Source organism: Elephantulus edwardii, unplaced genomic scaffold (genome assembly GCF_000299155.1).
Source record: "Elephantulus edwardii isolate Elephantulus edwardi_28Jun2011 unplaced genomic scaffold, EleEdw1.0 scaffold00011, whole genome shotgun sequence".
Taxonomy (NCBI): Eukaryota; Metazoa; Chordata; class Mammalia; order Macroscelidea; family Macroscelididae; genus Elephantulus; species Elephantulus edwardii.
In genome coordinates this window covers 12,902,039-12,925,264 of record NW_006399761.1, presented here as the reverse complement: position 1 = coordinate 12,925,264, position 23,226 = coordinate 12,902,039, and the positions used below count along the sequence as shown (strand labels likewise).

The 23,226-nt window shown below is 46.8% G+C and overlaps 1 protein-coding gene and 1 pseudogene across 3 annotated transcripts in view; both read right to left on the bottom strand.

The window, feature by feature from the left end:
- SPTBN1 (spectrin, beta, non-erythrocytic 1) overlaps window positions 1-23,226 on the bottom strand; it is a 166,285-nt gene that overhangs the window by 98,864 nt on the left and 44,195 nt on the right. Inside the window, exon 1 of one of the 3 annotated variants that reach the window (XM_006880925.1) lies at window positions 22,549-22,657. The exons of the other annotated variants lie outside the window; for them this stretch is intronic. Coding sequence (XP_006880987.1) covers window positions 22,549-22,657 — 109 coding nt within the window. Of the gene's footprint in view, window positions 1-22,548; window positions 22,658-23,226 lie in introns of those variants that run through there. 3 annotated transcript variants of the gene reach the window in all.
- Window positions 12,319-12,943, bottom strand: LOC102868297 (annotated as a pseudogene).

Sequence of the window (23,226 nt, the reverse complement as noted above, 5' to 3'; positions counted from 1 at the left end):
TGAAAACCCAAAATCTCTGTAAATGTTCATTAAAACTAATAAAATTTAATAATAATTAAAAAAACAGAATTAAAATGAAGGGGGGAATACACACACACACACACAGAGAGAGAGAGAGAGAGAATGTATCTCAATTAAACTTCAGCTCCCTCTGTTCACAGCCCATTCTTATTCCCAAACACCCACCTAATTTTCATCATAAAGTTTCAGCTCAAATGTCATCCTTTTCCAACAAAATCTCCCTCAGCATCCAGTGACCTGTGCCTGCTCCTGGCAAGTCTCAGAGCACTGTCGTGAAGACGGCCTAGATCTGGGGGGCATTGTATGCACGTTCCCGCGAGCTGCAGTCTGCTCCAATTAACAAGCCGAGGACAGTAATTCGAGTCACTGGCTGGCTGTTACACAGCTTTGTTTCTGGTGGACTTGGCAAGAGAGTCCCAGAGATACAGCCCTGTGCCATCAAGATGCTACAGACTCCCAAAAGATCCTGCAGGGCTGAGCAGAACTGCCCCAAAGGGTTTCCGAGGCTGTCAATCTTGAAGAAAACAGACTGCAGCATCGTATCCCTATGGGGTGGCTGGAGAGTTCAAACAGGCGACCTTGGCAAGCAGCTGAGCCCCTTAACCACACCACTGTCCTGCCACCAGCTACACTTCCTTCACTCTTGCTTTATTAGGAGGCATTTTTATAATCTAATAGTCACAAGCGACTCGACTGCACGTAACAACAATAGTCAGTCTGCAAAACCCTATGGACCTGGAGAAAGGATGAAAGTTATACAAGTGTTCAGGTCTTTCGTTCATAGGGTCGCTATGAGTTGCCTACACCTCGACGGCACTTAACAACAACAGCAGCATAGGGAGAGCTCAGTTGGCCCACTGGTCAGAAAATGATGCTATCAAGCCAAAGGTGGGTGACTCTAATCTGCGGCCCTCAGGCCTGGTTTTAATTGTTTTTGGTCAAACATTCTTCTAGGTTGTACAGCCCTGGTGTGTGTACTTGCTGTACAGAGGTAACTTATGGTCGCTGTGATGCTTAACACTGTGACACTGATGTGTCAAATGTGATAATGGTCACCCATGGTGGACAGTGTTTGGTGGAGCTCCCCAGTTAAAACAAGCTTGGAAGCAGGAGTAGCATCCACTTCTGAAATAGCTTGCCTCTGAAAACTCTATGAACCTGGAGAAAGGATGAAAGTTATACAAGTGTTGAGGACTTTCCTTCTTAGGGTCACTATGAGTCACCTACGACCCGACGACACTTAACAACAACAGCCAGTCTGCAAAGGAGGTTAGCTGGGGCATGTTCTAACCAACTGGTTTCTGGGCTTCACTAGGAGAGTTTAAAAGACAAGTTCTAGGAAACACTGCTTCTTCACCAGGCTGCTCCTTGGAGGCAAGGATTCTGAAGCTCCACCTCACATACTCTGGGCATTGCTGCAAGGAGGGACCAGTCCTCGGAAAAAGGCATTATTATGCTAGGAAAGGTGAAGGGAAGACCCCCAAGGAGACGGACTGACACAGTGACTGTGACAATGGACTTGAGCATGGCAGAAGTGGTGAGGGCGGGGCAGGGCAGGGCTCAGATCTGTTTGTTGGTCAAGGGTCGCTGTGAGTTGTAGTCAACTCCACAGCACCTAACAACAATAACAACAACCACAAGGGCAACAGCTCGAGCCAGCAGCTATCTTCTTGAGGGGACAGCATCCCCTCACGGCTCTGGCTGTGAGCCAGTAACTGACCCAGGACAGCACGGGATAAGCCTGGGACACTCCCAGCACCCAGCCCTGCCCTGAACTCGGCTGCTGCAGTCTGAACGGAACCAGGTTCTGCTCTCCTCGGCACTCATTCCAACATGCTTCTTTAATGCTGCGGGCTGGAGAAAGGACGAAAGCCAAGGTTCTCATGACCGTCGAAGTAGAGGACATGTTGGGCCTCTTCCCAGATGTATGTAAACCCATTCTCCTCTCCTCCTGGTTTTGAGGCTTGTGGGCAGCGTCCAATGTGTGCCTGACCCGTTGAAGGGGAGCGGTCAGGTGGCTCTGGCCACCCGGAGCTCACTCACCATCACATCACATCACATCACAGCTGATGTCTAGCTGCTGGTATCCCATTCTGGCAGCATAACATCCAAAGCCCTCCATCACTAACAACGCGTCTAAATCTACCTCTCTAGATGCAAAAGGAGTCTACCATTCCATGGCTCAAAGCCTCCTGGAGTCAGTTATTAAATAGCTCAAATTCCCCAATACAGCCTGACCAAATGCACCCACCACTGTGCCCATGTGGGTGAGGGTCACCATGTCCTTTACAGTAGAGGTGTGTTACCAACTCCTCCATCTGCCACAATAACAGGCCCCTTGCCATATCAATCATAAGCAAATTAGCAGACCACTCAGATTTTTTAAATGAAAAGGTTTACTTGTCAAACAGCACCAGCATCATGAGATATGGTGGTGCATGAATGAGGTGCTTAAGAGGTGAAACCCAGCGTGCTACTAGGTTAAACGTGACATCTTCAAACACCAAAGAGTCCGGCCAAGTCCCTAAAGAGAATGATTAAAGATACAGGGCTCCACATTAAAGAAAAAAATAAAATAATAAAATCAATGCTATCTATCTCTATCCTTGTCAAGTGTCTCCACCTATTCAGAAAGCATTGACACATTGCCATACCCTTTGAAATTGATAACTGTGCTTAGAAACACTTTTTTAAAAAAATATATATATATATTACCGTCATTTGCGGCAACATGTTAACTTTAAAGAAATGCTGCACATGGCCCGTTCCTGCTGTAGAATGTCACGAAGCCACCCACTTGGCCATTTTCTGGCTAAGTGACCATTTGTTCCTTCTAGTAAGGAGCACAAAGGTGGACATCACAGTCTACTGGCAGACCCCTGCAAGGATACAGAAATCACACGTCAAATATCTGACTCACGCTGGAAAGCGCACTCAAGGGTTGGTTGTTGTGTTTTTTCTAAAAAAAAGTCACTTTCAGGTGAGCTCTGGTGGCCTAGTGGCAAGAAGCTGCAACTGCAAGTTCAGAGGTGCACAGTTCAAATCCACCAGATGCTCTGCTCGAGGAGGAACAATGTCCTCCTGTACCAGTCAGATCTGATTTGATGGTACACACAAAAAATAATGAAATTTTAAAAAAAATAAAAATACACCAAAAAAAAAGTCACTTTCAGTCCAGGAGAGAGAAGCTTGTGGTTGAACTTTACATCACAGACATCAGCCTCATGTGGTGGAAAGGGTGTGACCTCCAATTCAAAACCAGACCGCACGTCGGCTGGGAGCACCCCTAGTTCACCCTGTGGTCCACATGGGCATGACCCATCACAAACCCGGGGCATGCACGGTGTCTGGGGCGCAGTTCGTCACCAGCCCCTGGGCCTTTTGACCCCGGGCGGTAAGAGCTGACCTCCTGAGGTGCCCGGGAGGAAGGAAACCACCTCACAGATGCCCTCGCTCAGAGCCGGGGGTGCTCTTCTGAGAAGCTGGGGCACAGGAAGTTGCTTCAAACTACTCAAGAATCTGTGTGGGCAGCTGCTGGAAGGCTGTGGCCTCCACACTCGGCCCCGCCCAGTGCTCCCCGAGATAACCATCTCCTGAGGGGTGTGTGGAGTAATGGTTTAATGCTGGGCCAGCTGACCGACAGGGTGAACCCTAGGTCTACCACTGCGCAAGCGGCTTCATCGTGCCAAGCCTGGGTTTCCTCATCTGTAAACAGAGATAGCGTCTGTGCCCATCACTGGAACGCCCTAGGACTGTGAAATGAAGTAATGCATATTATTAAAAAAAAAAACAACTACAAAAAACCAACAAAACACCACACCATGCCACAAAGTCTGGGACCTCAGTTTGGATTATTACTCCTGGAAAGCTCTCCATTTCCTCCATCAGTGGACACCAGGACGATTGAGTGGACGAGAGTGAACAAAGCCAGTCTTCGCCATTTGTGGGACCCACCCCCATTCCCAAGATTTCATTATGAAATTGCACTTTTCATAGAGTCCACACTTTTCATAGAGTCCACACTTAACTGTAACGTGATTACAAATCAACTCTCACGGCAAACCGGAAGATCATTTGCAAGTGTCCCAAACGCCCCTCTTTCTCATATCTATCCAGACAAACCCCATTTCAAAAACTGTACATGTCTACTTTGCCTGGTTATGAGCTTCTTACAGATAAGAACAGAATTCTCAATCCTACTGGCTGTTCACAGGGTCACTAGGAGTCCAGTAATCGACTTGAGGACAACAACATAACCTCGGAGCCTAGGTGGAGCTAATGATTCTCCTTATCACCTACTTATCTAAAGGTTACAGGTTTGAGACTCAGGAGCACCAGGAGACAGGACTAGGGATTGGCTTCTGTAAAGCTTATACCAAGAAAACCCACAGGGAAGCTGTAGTCTGTAACACACGGGCTCAAACTTGGAGCAACAGGCTTCTTTGTAGGGTTTTTGGTTTGTTTTTGAAACGCAGTGTCTAGCAAAGAGCTGGGAGCCGAGGCCCTCCCCCTAAGACAGGATATTATTACACATAGGTTCAGCCATGCCAAGAATCATAACTACTCTAATCATCAGGTTTCGTAATCCAATAGGAGTCTGTCTTTGTTTTTAATGTAGGGAATCTTAGCAAACGAACTATGCTGTGAGTTGCCACTAGGGAAGAGGAACAAAGAGGAAGAAAAAAAAATCAACTGCTGACCCACTGAGTGCCCCTCCCTCACTGGGTTCCTTATCACCAGCAGTGAGGGTCAAGGCCATTATTTATGTTTGCAGACAAGGATGAGCTCATCAGAAAAGGAGGTAAGAAAGGTCATTTCAGAATCACCTGACAGGACAAGGCAGTCAAGCCTCCAGGTTCAGGGGGGTTCCAGTGTCCCCACCACAAAGCTGCCTCCTCCGTGTTAAGCCTTTGGGTAGACTGCAGGGCGGACTTCCAGGGTCCAGGACCCCCGGCCAGCCCACCGAGGAAGGAGGACGACCTGTAAAAACGGCTGCCCTGTGTTCTCAGTGAAAAGGCCAACAATAACAACCTCCCCTCTCAAACATAGTCATGGAGAGGGGCGGTGGGAGGGGTGTGGGGGGATTGTGTACCAGGGAGGGAGTGTTTCTTTTACTTTTGAAAGAGAGGAGCAAACTGGGGAGGGGAAGAGGGATGGGCGGGGAGAGAAGTGCAGCGATGAATGAGTGGAAATCCAAAATCTCTGTAAATGCTCATTAAAATTATTTTTAAAAAAAGTATATGAAGCAATTGAAAATGCTTTGGTTGGGTCAGGTACACCTTTGCCTTTAAACTAACATCCTAGCTCTTTAGCACTCTTTAAAGTGCTTGACAGCAGAAGATTTGCCTAATGTAGTATCTGTTGATTTCTTGACTGCTATAGCCATGGATGTTGACTGAAGATACAAATAAAATTAAATTGTTGATAACTTAAAACAAAAAACAAACAAAAAAACCAAACAACCCAGTGACTTTTGTGGGAATTCTTCAGCTAAAATGAATATCTTCGAAAATTTCTCCTGCCTCAAAGGCCAGGTTTGTACATTAATCTGGTATCTCAATTTCAGAAGCCCTACCTCTGTTTGCTCAGAGTCTGATTTAACGGTGTGGCCTCCAGAAAAGAATTCCTCAGGCTGACTGCTGTGACCAGAGGCAGTTACGCAGTCAGAGGTGGCCCATTCAGTCTACAGTCACATGATCTAAAAGCCTGAATGACCACCACGTCCAGGAGGGGATTTCCATTTCACAGGGTACATTTTTTTTCTTTTTCTTTCTCATTTTCTGCCACGTAACGAAATTCTCTTAGCATAACCTTTAGACATTCTAATGGTCCGGCTACTCTTGGCCAACCCACCCAAAGGAAAACAAAATCACCTGGTATGTCATCCATTTCTAGGAGGTGAATTTCCCTGGTACCTAGTGCCCTGGGACTGAAGGTGTTCCTTTCTCTCCTTCCCAACCAAGTCCAGTAAGTTTCCCAAAGCTGGTGTTATCCCAGGAGGGTAAGTCCCGCTTCAGGAGGTTCCTAAGTTAGAGCTTTAAAAGGGGAAAGAGGACAGTGCGTCCGGAGGGTCATGTCAAAATTTCATTTCCTCAAAAAAGAACCAGAGTCCCTCCTCAGTGAAGTTCCTGAAATCCCTTCCTGAAGCTCAGCCAACATTGCAGAGATAAAATCACTATTTCCAGTGACTGATTCTTTCATTCAACACGTTATTTATCAAGTGGCTGATGGTGCCATTTCTCTCAGAAAAGGAGGCAGCAACACGGTTTATCTGGCTCACTTTAAAATGACTACACGAGGGGAGCTCTGGTGGCCTAGTGGCAAGAAGCTGCACTGCAATCCCAGAGAAACACGGTTCGAATCCACCAGATGCTCTGCCGGAGAAGGAGGCGCAATATCCTCCTGTACCAGTCAGATCTGATTTGACGGTACACGCACACAAAATAAAAAAATAAAAAAAATAAAATAAAATGACTACACGTGCACAACTGCTTACTTAGTTTATTCATTCATTCATTCCTTCCTTCCTTTAATTGGGAACATTTATGTTTGTGCCAAGCACTGGGAAGGAGGAACACAGGAATGAAGGCAGACAACTGCCCTCCAGGAGTCCACAGAGGACGACTGGTGTTACGTGCACGGCTGTTGCTGTCGTTACCTGCCAGCAAGCCAACAGGACGCACAGCATCTCTACTCACAACAGGTCTGCGGCTTGCTCTACCTGGCACCCTCCTCACGTCTCTGACATCCAGGAGCCCACGGGTACTGTCACTGTGTCAGTCCAGCTTGTCGAGGGCCCGCCTCCCTCTCACGGACCGGACCGTCCATCTTTCCCAGCAGGATGTCCTTTCCCCAGGACTGGCCCCTCCTGACATCACGCTCAAAGTATGTGAGACCAACTTCTAACATCCTCCCTACGAAACAGATCCCCTTGTTCTCTGGAGTAGTCCAGGTTATAGTCAATGCTTTTTATCAGCATCACAATGAAAACATATCAATTAAAAAAAAAAGGTATCAATTTTTTAAAAAGATTTTCAAGTGGTGTTGTTAAGTGCCGTCGAGTCGCAGGCAACTCATAGCGACCCTATGAAGGAGAGTCCTCAATGCTTGGGTGACTTTCATCCTCTCTCCAGGTTCATGGAGTTTCCTGAGGCAAGTTGTGGGGCAAGGGTGGGGTCACTGGTGGTACAGGATTTGAACTCTGGTTTATCCACCTCCCTCTCGCTTCAGAAATGAGAGATAGCCCTGCACACACCAAACCACACACCACACACCACACCCTCAAAGCAGCCGCGAAGCTCTGAATCACTTTCCTTCCACTGCTCCCCCCCCCCCCCAACCCAGGCTGCACCACAGACTCTGCACAGCTGGGGTTTCATCTGCTGGGTGGTGACTGGCAGGTCAAGCATCATCCTCTCCCTTAACTGGGACAAGGCTGTCTTACTGAAGTCGCTCTGACCTCCGCAGGAACAGACGTCTTTCTGCACAGAAGTCAGGGCACCGTTTCCACGCACCGTGCACTGAACCTGACCTCACCTTTCATTTCAACTGCCGTAAAGCCAAGCGAGCAGTTGGCTAGCATTTAACAGTAAGGACGGACAAGACGACATCCACTCTAAAACACATCTTCAAAGTCTTTAACACAAAACAAATCCCCAAACAATGTCCAAAACGCCAAGGTCACATCCCCACATTGTTTAGTCTTCTCCCATTTTGCTTCTGGCCACCACGTGGACTTCAGTGCCTCCAAGACGCTGCACAGTGGTTTCAAGCAAAACATACAAACACATCTGCAACTGGTCTGTGCTTAAAAACAGAGATTCCCCAAACCAGCTCCACAGTTCCATCCCAAACACCCCAGGGGTTGGGGGCGGGTGTGTGTGTGTGTTTCACCCAAATGATCACAGGGCCTATGTCATTTCCTTGCCACCAAAGAACAGCAGAACCTCCAAATTTCTTATTTATGTTTTGGTCACATTCTTCAGGAATAAAGTGTGCCTCAGTGATGCTCAAATTAACTTTGCACTTGCATCCTTTTCGCATTAAAAAGGGACTTTTAAGGCCAGGTCTTTCACGGCGTCTTTGTGGACGCGAGTACAGCCTGTGTCTGCCTGCTACTGTGATTACTGTACTTGTTACTTGAAGGCCCTGTGCCTCTTAAAGATGAGGGGAGCGCAAGAAAGGCTGAAAAAGGCCTTTCAAAAGCAAACACAGTAGAGGCATTCAGCAGGGCCACGGAGAGGGGTTAATATTAGTTTGGCTACTGTAGTTCTCCCTGACAAAGGCAGCTCTCTGGGCGCCTGGCCTTCGCAGTGATGCTTTGTAGGGACCTGTGACAGAGGCACCGCCACGGTGCCCGCCCTTCAGCCTGCATCAGAACTCACCAGCCCCAAAGAGACACTCTCCACGAGTGATCTTTCTAAAAAAGAACATAAAAGGGGGTGGTAGCTGGGTTCGCTTTCAAGCAAACTAAACACTTTTCTAAGCTCAATGGAGGAAACCACACCCAGAACAGGCTTGGGGTGGGGATGGGGACTGGGGCACTCACCAAGTTCAAAAGGGCCCACCCCGCTTCGCCAATGAACTTGAGCTTTGAGTCACCTTGGCGGCCACGATTTTATGCACGCTGTCCTGTGTCCCAGGTACGGTGCCAGACGTAGCTGCCCTGGGTAAGCTCACTTAATTCTTAAAACAACCTTATTACATAGACTCTGCATGACTCCAGTCCCAGAGAAGAGGAAACTGTTTCAGGATAGCCAATAAATGACCTTGATTTGGAAAGCAATCTGGCAATACTTACTGAGGGGGGATAAAAATGGCCATGCACAAAAAGCTTAGAGCAGGAGGTGAGGTCAAAAGATGGCAAGACAAGACTGAATCCACATCCTAATATTAAAGGGGTAAACTGTATGATCCTGATCTTGAATTACGTGTGCACAGAGATAAGAACCAGCAGAAAGTTAAAATGTGCTGGGACTGCAGGATCTTTCGAGAACTCCTCCTCCTTCCCTCTCCTCAGTACGCCACACCACTGCTGGACTATAGCGGAGCCATCACAACTGGATTAAAAAGTTTGGGGAAATAACATAAGGGAACAGACAGAAATTTTACTTTGTTAACAGCCTTCAACTCTGCCTTTCAAAGCACAGCTTCCACTTCAGGTGCACCCTGCCACCGTTTTCAATACCTGCTTCCCCTTGCTTCTGGAAAGTTCTAGACTCCACCAGATGCTCTGCCGGGGAAGGAGGGGCAATCTCCTCCTGTACCAGTCAGATCTGATTTGACGGTACACGCACACAAAAATAATAAAATAAAAAAAAATTAAAAAAAAACCACAAAGTTCTAGACTGGAGCCAGTTAAGAATAAAGGTTACTTAAACGCTGCACTTCCCCACCCCCCAAGGGACACAACCTTCAAGCCAACGAGTTTCCGAATGTACTTTTTCTTCCTTAGACTCTGAGAATGAGAGTTTAGCCTTCAAAGAGCCCTTAGCATGTCACAGATACCGAATGCATTTCAACACCACACCCCAAAGGTTCTGCAGGCCAAGGAGTAGATTCTAAGTTAAAGACTAACAACATTTATTTAATGCTCTCTCTCGTTAGATGGTCCCTGTTGTTGTTAGGTCTGGAAAGTCCTATATCGCTCACAGTGACCCACTGGACAACAGAGTTGACCCCTGTCCTATCCTGTGCTGTCCTCATCGTCTCTGACACGCCCACTGCGTCAACTGTATCTCAGGGGGTCTTCCTCTCTTTCTAAGCCACCACCTTTCCAGGCATGATGTCCTTTTCCTAGGAATAGTCTCTCCTAGCAACATGCCCAAAGTATGGAAGACGACTGAACACAGAATGTCATTTTCCCCTCTAAAATAATGCAAATGCACTTAAAAGGTTTAGATCATAAAGTAAATATGGACAGAGGCTTCACTTTCTAGAACACTATGTTGAAACTCTGGGAGAACTTCCAGAAATTGGCGATCTTGGAATATTTTTGTAACTCTCCATTAATACCCAATGAGTCGATGAAAAGAAACTTTTCAACCTCACAAATTTCTGAAACTTCAGGATTAGCAAACAGGAAAATCCCAGCCAAATCCCACAAAGCAAGGAAATAACCAACCACGCTTTAAAATCCTGTAATCTCCCAGGGCCTTACTGGACTTTCTTTAATTAAATATTCAGATACTTCAAACATTTAATTAAACGTATTACTTTTTCTAAAAAAACCAAACCATACCATAAATCCACTAATGTGCTCTCTGTAGAAAACATAAAAACTTGAAACTTCAGAACCGTCATAAATGTCCCAAGCTATGTCTAGGCGTGCTCATGGAAGTGGCAACGGGAGTGGGTGAGGAAGACTATTTCCGAGGGGGATGCATCTCACACTTGAAAATGGGATACAAAACAGTGTGGCACCTTGTAGCTGAGGTTCTGATGCACAAGGTCTGAGCCAGAGGTATTATTGTTCTAATAAGACTTAGGCCACATGGAGGAACAAAGATCTAAGTAACAGGACACAATTCAAGAAGGTATCACTGAAGAGCAATGACATCAGTCTGGAGACTAAGGTGTGCCTGATCCAGGCTATGGTCTTTGCAATCATTTGCTATGCATCAGAGAGCTGGACAATGACTAGGAATAAAAGGGAAAGAACTGATGCCTTTGAGTTGTGGTGGTGGAAAAGAGGGCTGAATATATCATGGACTGCCAGGAGAACAAACAGGATTGTCCTGGAGAGTGTTCTATCAGGCTGTTCCCTGGAGACAAGGATGCTGAGGCTTTGCCTGACATACTTTGGGCATGTTGCAAGGAGGGACTAGTCCTTGGAGAGGGACGTCATCATGCTTGGAAAGGGGGAGGGGCAGTGCAGGAGGGGGACTTTGATGAGATGGACTGATGCAGCGACTGGGGTAATGAGTGTAGGTGTGTCACAGACAACAAGGTCGGCACAGGATAGAGCACATTTCAGGGCTATTGTACGTAGGGTCGCCATGAGTCACAAACAACTCAACAGCACATAACAACCACAACAAAATTGCCATTTTAAGATTCCTGTCCCAAACAAACGAAGCAAAAAAGACTCTTTTTTAAATTATTACCTTTCTTGACCCTCAACGTCCAAAATACTCACTGCCAGGAATAGTAAAAATTAAAGAGGGGAAAAAAGGTCACTCAGTCCCCTATTTAAAATCTGTAGTTGAGTGGATAGGGAGCTGGCTGTGAAACCAAAGATGGATGGTTCGAATCCACCAGCAGCTCCAAAGGAGAAGGACAGACAATCTCCTTTTGTGTGATTTACAGTCTCTGAAAACCAGCTGGAGGTCCAGGTGTGAGGTAGTTCGGACTCGGTGGTAAAGAGCGAGAAAGAGGGCTTTTAGTCGCCTCCTTTCTTAGATAAACTACCTCTCGCCAGAGAACAGCTGCTTATGGATGGTTACCAAATAAAATTAAAAACAGCAAGCCTATCAACTTTACAAGTTGGAATTTTTTTTAAAAGTGTTTTATATTTTCAGATCCTTCTTGCTTCAAAGTAGTCTAGATCCTAGATAACCCTCTGCACCTACCCAAAAGGTTGTTGTTTGATGTGCCATCAAGTTGCCTGGGACTTTAGCTGTGAACCCCGCCCTGTCCTGAGCCAATCACATCGTCCCAGACAGACCTAATCCCATTTCTCCAGTCACTGAGTCAACACATTCCTGCGTTCTCCTCTCCTGTGCTGTCCCTCCACCTTTCCAAGCATCACGTCCCTCTCCAAGGACTGTTCCCTCCTGGCCACCTTCCATTCCATATTGTGTTTACACTATTAAACACAACAGTTTAATAACTGTCATTTTAAAAGTAAGCCAAACAGGGAGCTCTGGTGGCCTAGTGGCAAGGAGCTGCAACTACAATCCCAGAGGCGCATGGTTCAAATCCACCAGATGCTCTGCCGGGGAAGGAGGGGCAATCTCCTCCTGTACCAGTCAGATCTGATTTGACGGTACGCTCACACAAAAATAATAATAATAAAAGAAAAAAAAGGTAAGCCAATCCAGTACAGCCCATTGGGAGTTTCACTGCTAACACAAAGGCTGTGCCTCTCTGGCTGCCTGAACCCATCCGTGGTCCCAGAAGATAAAGAGAGGCACCCCCCCCCCCCCCCTCAACAGAATGTACAGCCTCCAAAATCCCAGGGCAGGATCCTTACGACCCGACCTCACTCAACGGCAATGGGGCTGTGTTTTGGCTTTTTGCCAGGAAGTTCAATTTCTTGGTGCACAAGTTAAGACAGGGCAGTGTTAATCAAGGTCTTCACAAATGCAAGGCCCGCCGCTTGTCCAAGGGACCATGGCTGGGGACGGATTTCACTCCACAACCAGCTGGAATGAGGTGGTTCTGAGCCACCATGTTTTCAAACTCATCAGCATTAAATTTTGTCGAGCCTCAATTCTTGGAGATAGGGATCTTCTGGGGCCCAAGGAAGTGGAATTTGGCTCATGTGACATTAATTACATGCTCTTTGTTTTGAAGCTTGGTACAGATAAGACATAACGACCTGGCCAATGTAGACCATGGCCACTGTACCCTGGGTACTTTACGTACCTGTCTGGAGCCTGTCAGTCCCAGTACAGGACATCTTATAGATGTGACTGACATGGGAAGGATGCAGCTGTACTCAGATAGGAAAACCATCTTTGCCACAGCTTTTCGCCATGTACTTGTTGGCACAAATACAGGCAGCCTCCAGGGCTTCTGAAGAGAGTTGCTCATATTCACCCGAGACCACGGGGCCAGAGGCTGGAAACTCATCCACTTCTGGCTTCTTCCAACCCAAGTCAAAGATGCAGATCTTGGCATCAAGAACGCCTCTGCAGAAGCGGGACTTGGGCGAGGGCTTTTTACAATACTGGTAACACTTGGCAGGGCGGAGGCCCATGGCAACACTGTGATCTTTGTGGCGCATGGAAGTGAAAGAGGCAGTGGGCTTTTTAATGCGTGAAAAAGTTAGGCCAGACTTTGGTCTTTAGGGCCCCATACTCTGTGAAATGTAAGGAAAGCAAGAGATAAGTACCCAGTTTGAAACAAAAAGCAGTATGTCCAAACCACAGGAGAAGCTTCCAATCTTAAAGAGAAGGAATCCAGGCAGGGACAGGAGTCCCTTGCTCCTATAATGCTTCGAACAGATGACATCTGGGATGATCCTCCAAGACATGGTCCTGACACAGAAATTATCCAGTGGACCAAAATCACGGTAAGAAGGCTGGGAAATGCAGGCTGGGCCTGGGGGAATCAAGACTATGAGCAAATTATGACAGGGTGCTGCAGACACCAACTCCGAATATTTGCCCAGAAGAGCTCTTTGCAGGCGGAAGAGCTCTTTGCAGGCGGAGGCTCTGGGGAGGCTGGGTGGTTGCATGAGGCTGCTCTACGGAGCCGTACTGTTGTTGTTAAGAGGTTGTGGAGTTGATCACTGCTCACAGCAATGAATGCTGCTCTATCCTGGGCCACATGGACGGAGCTAAAAGCTCCTCTCTTCCTGGGCACGGAGCACGTGAACAGATGATTTGCAGCACCCATCATCTCGAAAGCCCTCTTGGCACTTGGAAAGTTTACAGTTGCACCACTGTGCCCCGCTAAGAAAAGGCGTGCTTTCTCCTCAAAAGGAGCTATCGCCGTCCGACCCCACGCAACTTGCTTCCAGGTGTCCCTGAAAGCGTCTCTTCAACAAAGCCGGGCTTGGAGCTGAGAGCGAGCGTGTGTTCTCTGCACGGTTGGTGCGGCGGGTTGATGAAAACCAGACATCACACTACAACAGATCAGAGCAGTTCTTCGAATACGTTCACCTCCACCGCCAGCCAGTGAGGAATCTGCACGGTATCTAAGCAACGGGTCTTGTGGGCCAAACAGCCCAGACTTTCCAGTACTGTGTGAGGAGCATCAAGCCCGGAATCGGTAAACATCAACTCAAGAAAGCTAGCCTTACTAGGGAGAGCACTGGTGTCTAGTGGGAAGGAATTGCACTCACAATCCAAAGGCACTCGGTTCAAATCCACCAGCTGCTCCGAGGAAGAAAGATGGGCAATCTTCTCCTGTGCAATTTACTGCCTCTGAAAAACCCCATGCAGGGTCAGCTGTGATTCAATTCTGACTCAACAGTAAATATCAATAGTCTGTTACTGGCTGATCTTAATATGTTTCTTTATCTATAACAACAAAGATAATTATTGGTACTAAGAAAATACTCTTTAATTCAGACTTTATAGATTATTTACTAGGGCGCTCTTATGGCCTAGTCGTCAAGGAGGTGTGCTGCCAATCCAAAGACAAAGAGTTCTAATCCAGCAGTGGCTCTGAGGGAGAAAGACAGACAATCTCTTCCCTGGTGACACAGCTCTGAAATCTTGCTGTAGTTGGTTTCCACTCAACTGGCAACGAGTTAGTTTATTTCAAGATTCCTGGCTGGGTACTTTGCAATCACATTTCATTAAAGACAGAGTAAGTGCTGGCGACATTAGTTACTATCATCATTATTCTATCATTCAAAAAAATTTCTACTTCACAAACCTGTTTGTTGTTGTTATATGCCGTTGAGTCTTTTGCAACTCATAGTGACCCTATGTACAACAGCCCTAAACTCTGCTCTGTCCTGTGCCAATTGCACTGCCTCTGACACTCCCATCCCGATTGCCCCAGTCACTGAATCAATCCACCTCATAGAGGGTCTTCCCCTCCTGCGCTGTCCCTCCACCCTCCCAAGCATGATGTCCCTCTCCAAGGACCAGTCCCTCCTTGCAACATGTCCAAAGTATATCAGATGAAGGAAGACTCAGAATCCTTGCCTCCAAGGAGTAGCCTGGTTTAACCCTCTCCAGAATGAATTTGTTCTCTTAGCAGTCCATGGTACCCTCAACACTCTTCTGCAACAGCACAGCTCAAAGGCATCAATTCTCCTTCTATCCTCCCTGGTCACTGGTACTTCAAAAATTTAGAGTTGAAAACAGGAGCCTGTGGAATGGCACTGTATGTGTTATTATGACTTATTCCAAAGCTGGGCTAAAAAGATTTCTGGCATGTATCTAGACCAAGAAGCCGATCTTTTTGTTGTTGTTTCTATTAAACCCAAAAATGTTTTCATGAGTCCCTTTCCCCAAGGTCTCTCCTACAAAAAAACAAGGTCATCCACCGATACTCTGCTGGAGAAGGAGGGGACAATCTCCTCCTGTACCAGTCAGATCTGTTTTAATGGTACACGTAAAAATAATACAATAAAAAAACAAACAAAAAAACAAGGTCATCGTTTGTAACCTACTCTTATTATTCTCAACAAGGAAATGATGGGAGCGATGGAGTTCAAGATGTGACCGAGTCAGCTCTAGCTTGCAGGCCCACAAGACGCCCCCAGCCTGGCCCCGTGGGGACGCTCGGGGGCCTGTCACGACCACTGCCTCAAGTCATGTCCTGGAGGACCTTCCCCTCTGTTACTGACCCTTCTCCAGGGAGGGATCCTTGAGATAACCTGCCCCACGTGACAGCAAGTCCCAGCATTCTTCTCTGAGGGCTCCACTTCTTTGAAGACATTCTAGTTGTTTGTTCTGGCAGTCTAGGGCACAGGCAGCACCCTCTGCCAACATCATGATACTAACATATCAACCCGCCTTCCATATTTATTATTATTATTATTTTTTAACTCACTGTTCAGCTTTCACATGCTTATAAAGTGACTGATAATACCAGGGCTGTATCTGGTGTTAGTCCTCAAACTGACAGCTCTGCTTCTGAACACTTGAAAGAGTTTGCAGGACAAATAAATGCTCAACACATTTTTTTATTTCTTGATATTGCTTCCATGAGCATTGACTGTTGCTGTTGTTATGGGCTGTGGAGTTGCCTGCGACTCAGAGCGACCCTGTGTACAACCTGCTCTATCCTGAGCCAATCTCACGGTCCCATCCCGATTACCCCAATCACTGAATCAATCCATCTCATTGGGGGTCTTTCTCTCCTGTGCTGTCCCTCCACCCATGAGGTCCCTTTCCAAGGACTGGTCTCGCCTTGCAACATGTCCAAAGTATGTCAGATGGAGCTTCAGAATCCTTGCCTCCAAGGAGCAGCCTGGTTTCACCATCTCCGGGACAAGCCTGTTTGTTCTCCTAGCAGTCCATGGTACATTCAACACTAAGGGCATTGACTATGGATCCAAATAAAGAAATCCCTGGCAAATGCAATCTTTTCTCCATCTATCAGGAAGGTGTTTAGTGCTTCAGTTGTGAGGATTTCTAAGCTGAGGTCTAATGCATATTGAAGGATGTAGTTTTTACTTTAATCACTAAGAGTTTGAAGTTCTCTTTACTCGCAGCAAGCAGTCCTGTGTCATCTACATACATATTAATTACTACACCACGATGCACAGACTACTTGGAAGCAAGAATTGTCAGGCTTCCTCTCGCATACCTTGTGCATGTTGTTAAGAAGGGCCAGTCGTTGGAGATCATGCTTGGAAAGGTGGAAGATTAGCAAAAGACCTTCAACCAGGTGGGACTGCCAGTGGCTGCAGCAATGGGCACAAGTATGTCAGAGACGGTCAGGTTGATACAAGACAGGACAAGGTTCAGACCTGTTGTTCACAGGGTCACTATGTGTCGTACTCAGCTCGAGAGCAACTTAACAACAATAACAACAACAACGGAGTTAAGAGACTCAGAACACAAGTTCATCTCCTCCCATCCTGATTTCAACAGAATTCTTCACATAGTTCGGCTTCTTATCTGCTCATTATAAAGGTTAATAATTACAGCGAAAAGGTTTTACCACTCCGAAACACATTTATTCTGATTTTAAACGACACGATCACCACTTCTTTGTATGAATGACTATCTCATCTCTTGGTCTATGTACTGGTTCCATATGAGAATAAGTATTCAAGAATACTTTTTACAACGCTATTCATAATTGCCATGAACTGCTAAGAGAATAAACAGATTCATCCCGGAGAGGGTTACAACGGGCTGCTCCTTGGAGGCAAGGATTCTGAGGCTTCGTCTGACATACTTTGGACATGTTGTAAGGAGAGACCGGTCCTTGAAGAAGGACATCATGCTTGGGAGGGTGGAGGGACAGCACAGGCAGGGAAGGCCCCCTGGGAAATGGACTGATTCGGTGACTGGGGCAATCGGGATGAGTGTGTCGGGGGCAATAAGATTGGCACAGGACAGAGCAGAGTTTAGAGCAGAGTTTAGCAGAGTTTAGAGCGACTCAACGGCACATAACAACAACAACAACAATTCATAATTACAGTCCACATTATTAAATGCCTTTGCTCAGGCAATAAAACACAAATAAACATCTTTCTGGTATTCTCTGCATTCAACCAAGATCTGCTGGACATCAGCTGTCATCGTCGTAGCTCTCATTTTAGGTCCTTTTCTGCACCCAGGGAGAGTTTCTGGCAGTTCCCTCCTGCTGCATCCAGTGGTCATTTTAAAATTCTATTTAGCAAAAATGGTACAGCAAAATTTGCCTTGGCTACTGCCTTGAAATCTCCTGAAAACATAACAGTTTTTATCTTACTTTTAAAAGAAAAGCAGTTCTAAGCCCTGCTATTTTTTCTAGATTTAAAAAATTCAGTAAGACGTGGCGGGTTCTGGTGGCCTAGTGGCAAGAAGCTGCACTGAAATCCCAGAGGTGAGCAGTTCAAATCTACCAGATGCTCTGCGGCAGAAGGAGGGACAATCTCCTCCTGTGCCTGTCAGAACCAATCTGACGGTACACATACACAAAAATAACAAATTTATTTTAAAAATGCAGTACAACAAACATCCAGCTATAATCACAAACTAGTTTTAAAGTTTTTCTCCATTAAATATATTTCCTTCATGCTGTCCAAGCATAATATTCTTTCCTGAAGAGTTAAGATTATTAACAAAATTTCTTTACATATTTTAAATGTAATTAAGACAATTCTTAGACAGCACATAATAAATGAGAGTGGGGCATTCTTGTGGCCAGAAATTCTTTATTCTCCCTGTCTCTGGTCCCAATGAAGACGAGTATATTCCAGCACTTTCCCTGGTCACTCTCTTACTCATTCACTGCTGTCAAGTTGGAACTGACTCACAGCCACACCTCTGGAGGGATTTCAGAGGCTGTAAATCACATGGGGAGGAAATGGCTCATCTTCTGAACAGCTGGTGGGTCTGAACCACCTGCCTTTGGGTCGGCAGTGCAACCCTTTAGCCACTAGGCCACTACACACCTTTCCTAGGCATTGGTGCCAAACTCCCTTGATCTAGAGCCACCAGGGAAAGCACCAGATCCTGGATGTCAGAGTCAGAAAGCGAGGAAGCCAAGAAAAGCTCAGCGGCAGCAACAGCACTAATGGAATCGGAGTCCCGGGGACAGACAGGGCGGCATTCACAATGTCCACCTGTCTCTCATGGGAGACTGGGGTAGAATAGAATTATTAATATTAATAACTAGAAGTCCGGGAGGAGAAGGTAACCTGACAGCAACGTACGGCCTGAACATGGTAGTGCTTGCTCTTGGCCTTTTCCTTCCTTGGTGGCCTAGTATAAGAAGCTGTGCTGTAATCCAGAAGGCGGACAGTTTGAATCTGCCAGCGGCTCCGTGAGAGAAGGATGGGCAATCTCCTCCTGCGTGATTAACTGCCTCAGAAAACTCGCTGGAGGGTCAGCTACGGGTCGGTTCCACAATGGTACACAACAACCTCATCTTTAAAGACTCACAGGTTCGCTGTGAAAAGATAAGATCCCGCTGCACTGCAATCCCAGAGGTAACGCGGTTCAAATCCACCAGATGCTCTGCTGGAGAAGGAGGGGGCAATCTCCTCCTGTACCAGTCAGATCTGATTTGATGGTCCACGTAAAAAAATAATACAATAAAAATGAAGAGGAAAAAAAAAAGATCCTAAATGTACATTCCTTGTAAAATGTCCATTAAATATATTTCCTTCACGCTGTCCAAGCATAATACTAGCAATATTCTTTCCTGAAGAGTTAAGATTAACAAAATTTCTTTACATATTTTAAATGTAAATGTAAATGTAAACCCTCAATAAGACCTCTTTTCCCATCAAAGAGACACTGGAAAGCCAAACTAAACTGTCTGACCCTACCAACAAAAACACCGGGTTTCTGAGGCTGTAAGGAAATCTTAGCAGAACACGTAGCCTCCTCTTCTTTCTGCAGAGCATCTTGGGGATGTCAACTGATGACCCTTCAGTTCACCACCCAACCTATAACCCACTACAGCACCAGCGTTCCTACACAGAAAGGCAAGCAGTCTTTTTTAAAACGGCAGGAAGGATTTCTCGGGGTGAAGGGGAAAGGTGAAGCACTTGGGGCAGAAAATGAAGGTGAAATGCAGCGTGTACTTTGAAAAGGCTGGACTGTAAGAAAGGTTAACAGAAAGCACGTGGGGGTAGGGCCACATAGGGGAGAGTCCTGAATCCCAGAGTCAGGCTAGAGTCTGCAAATAAATTTAAACAGCCAGCAAAGAGAACAGCATGCTCTAGGGTTTCCTTGGCTGACAGGGCACCAGAAGACAGCACAGCACACACCTACCTCACTGTCACTACAAACACACACTCCTACCTGTGCTGAGAACGGACTTTTGTTGTCTCAGAGTTTTGTCTTTTAATTAAAAACAGAGGAACAACTAATCCAACTTGTTAAGGCAGACAATATGACGCTGAGAAAAACAGCCACTGAATTTTGTGAATGAGAAACCCAAGAATGAGCCCAGGGGCACACAAGTTGAGTTTGTGGAGTGCTGGTGGCTAGTGGTGAAACCATCAGAGGCTGAAGCTCCTGTTTATCTCACGCCAGGAGCCTTAGAATGAGACAGTACATGCCAGTCCCTTAACTCAGTAAGATTTTATTTTCATTACACTTATTCTTAGATTCCCCTAAACTACTTTATCTAAAGAGCTTAACTTCATTTTAATCTCACGTGGTTAGTTCTACGATCTCTCCAGAAGGTTTCAGGATCCAGTGTAAAAATACTAGAGAACAGCAATACTGTTAAAAGGAGTCCTACAAAGCCACTGTGTTCTCCAAGACAGAGGCCAAGAGAATATGGGAAGCACTAAAAAATGCATACTGACTCAAAGGAGCATTCTGCCCATATGTGGTGCTAAGTGCTACGTATGATTCCACAAAAGAGAAAAAGCAGCCTTATTGATATGGTTGTTAGGTGGCATCAAGCTGGAGTCCAGGGCAACTCATAGCAACGCCATGAATAACAGATCTGAACTTTGCCCTATCTTAACCATTTCTTATCTGCTTGAAGCCATCATTACCGTTCACTGCATTAACCCATCCATCAGGCTGAGGGTCTTTCCAAAGATCAGCCGCTCCTAACAACACGCCCCAAAGTATGTGAGATCAAGCTTCACCATTCTTGCCTCTGAGGACATATATAACATGAAATCAGCAAACAGAATCTGTACGTATGCCCTCAAAGGTGGAGTGATTATGGGAACTGCAAATGTGAAAATACCAAGGCGCAGGGGAATCAAAATTCTGCTAAAACTGCTTAAACATGCAATCAGTTCCATTTTGTCACCAAGGTCACACTGCCAAACGTCTGTGATTCTCCTGGGATCCCCTACACTTGAAAGTTAATTCACCCTTCTTTCTCAGTTCCTCAACATGGGTGGTTTTCTGTTACAGAAATACCAACACTGTTCTTGTGCAACTTGTAAACCACAAAATTTAGAAATAAGGGTTTTTATCTGCATCTGAATGGGGGGGGGGGCGGTGCAAAGTGCATTTCTTGTGTTTGTTTGTTTTTAAAAAAAAAATCAGAAAAAAAGACTGAAGCCCATCCCTACTGAAGGGATTTTCTTGAGAAGCACTAAGGAATTAAATATTACAGACATGTAGTGATTTTAAAAAAAATTTTACATTGCCTGGGGAGGATGGTTTAAGACATTTCCTGTGTGTATACTCCACCCTTCTCTTAGCAGTTTTACAACCCTCTTTAATCATTTTAGAATATCCTTTGTCAGGGTGGGCCTATGGGTGCCTTCCTCTAGAGCACATTTTTCCTGGTCTGGCCGGTCAGGCCTGGACTGACTGGAGATGGTGGGAGATTGTTCAGATTAAGGAGTCTCTTACAGATGCTTTGTCTTGGAAATGTAATGGAAGGGGCCTCAGGCCATGTGAAGAAATGCTTGACTTTTAGAACTGAAGTAGCTTTGGGACTCCCAAAAATAACAGACACACCCTGGGGCTTATCACTTTCAAATTCTCCTCACCAACTCTGGTCCCTTACCTTTACTGAAAAATGGAAATGCAATTCATTCCATCCTTTAAAAGTTCAAGAGGATGGAAGTCAAGACCTAGAACCATTTCCTACACTGAACGGTGCCTCCTCTCAGCTAGCAGCCCTGGAATGCAGCAGGCCTGGTCAATGTGTAAAAAGCACGTCCTGCTCTGTCTCCTGTTTTCCAGAAAAGTGTCACTAATTGTCAGCTATGTCACAAGAGGAATAAGCCTATGAACGAACGGTATCCTCCGTCCCCCGTCCCCCCCCAACGAAAACATTTTAGGACTGAGCGGCTTCCTTCCTTCCTCCTCCTCAAAGGAACCACATTTGTGGCATCAAGAAAAGTTAAAATAAGAAACATTCTCGGTCGGAGGAGACTCTTTATCCAAGGCACGACAAACCAACCATTCCTGACCTATCACTGATTCCAGGGGCTTCCAAATGGGAGGAGTTCTGTTTTCAGTTAGGAATCTCTTTTCATGTGTATGGTATCACCAAGCAAGAGGGCTGGCTGGGTAGGGACACCTCTGGCTAAGGACAGGCAGGCAGAGGGTTTGCAAGACTTCTCTCTCCCTAAAAATATGTGGAGTGAAAGGTTAAGAGCCATTCAATTATTGACTCTAATATAGGCTTTTAAAAACCTATAATTGATCCAACTAATCCAACACCAAGCGAGGACATGACAATAACTGGCTTTCATTATAAATTACACAGGCCACTAAATTGAAGGAAGGCTCTCCTCTAAACACAATACATCAAAAGCGTTAAAATTAAGCTGGGGAATCAAAACTGTAATTTACGAAAAGGCTTAGGAACAAAAAGGCCACTCCCTCCTCCCCTCTGCTATTGTTTCTGGGGACTGGGTCTCCCACAAGCGCACTTTACACCTTGAAGGCTTGGTCGAGGTGAGCGGCTTGGGGGCTGGGAGCCACGAGTGACCCGGAATCAAATACTTGCATACTAATAAGTCGGCTAACATTGATCTCGGGAGAGAAGATAGCTGAAAGATAAGAAAATATGCAACAGCTAAGAGGCCCAGATAAGACCAGAGTCACTTCAAAAGGTGGCTTTCTGCAGCAGGGCGAGAAGCTCCCTGCAAAGTCGCGAGTGAGGTGCTCAGGGCCAACCCCAGGCTTTGGGGCCGGGCCCGCGGCTGCCAGTCTTCATTAGGGTCGCACCATATGGCAAAAATAAAGCCTCGGCAGCCCCGCTGGCACGGACCGGGGGCAGGCCTGGCCTTCGGAGGGGGCTTACCTTGGAGCTGCTTGAATCTCCCCTCCATCTGGTTATAGTTGTAAGGCACCTGTCCCGTGTACGCTGGCGACAGTCGCCCGGAGATGCTGGACGTCCTCTGCAGTTCCATAATGGCCCGTGCACCGCCCCGGCGGGCTGCACCCAGGAATCGCGCTCAGGCGCCCTCCAACCCTCATCCAACACACACGGCTTCCGTGCGCGGGCCCCGGGCCCCGGCGAGGCGGGCGGGCGCGCCCTAGGCGAGCCCCATCCCGGCCCCGAGGTCCCAGCCGGACGAGCCGAGGGGAAGTGGGCAGTGGAGGCGTCCCCCCTTGGCCCGGCCAGCCACGAGTTAGCACCGGGGTATCCGAGTCCCGGCCGCTCTGCTCTCCTTTTCTCTGGCTCTCTCGCTGGCGAATCAAGTACGCCAGGGAGGCTGCGGGGAGGAAGGAGGCGGCGGGCAGCCGCTTTAGAGGACTTTGGAGAAGAATATGGCCAGCCTCCCGAAACAAGCCGCGGCCGAGCCCGGGAGCTCGCGGCGCCGCACACACACCTCCTCCGCTGCGCGCCCGGCCGCCCGTTTGTAATTTAATAGGAGCCACTGGCCGTGGGGCGGTGGTGATGTCACCTGATTAGCATAACAGCACCGGGAGGCGGCAGGGCGGCACCACGAGGAGGGGCCCAGGCGGCCTTGCCCGG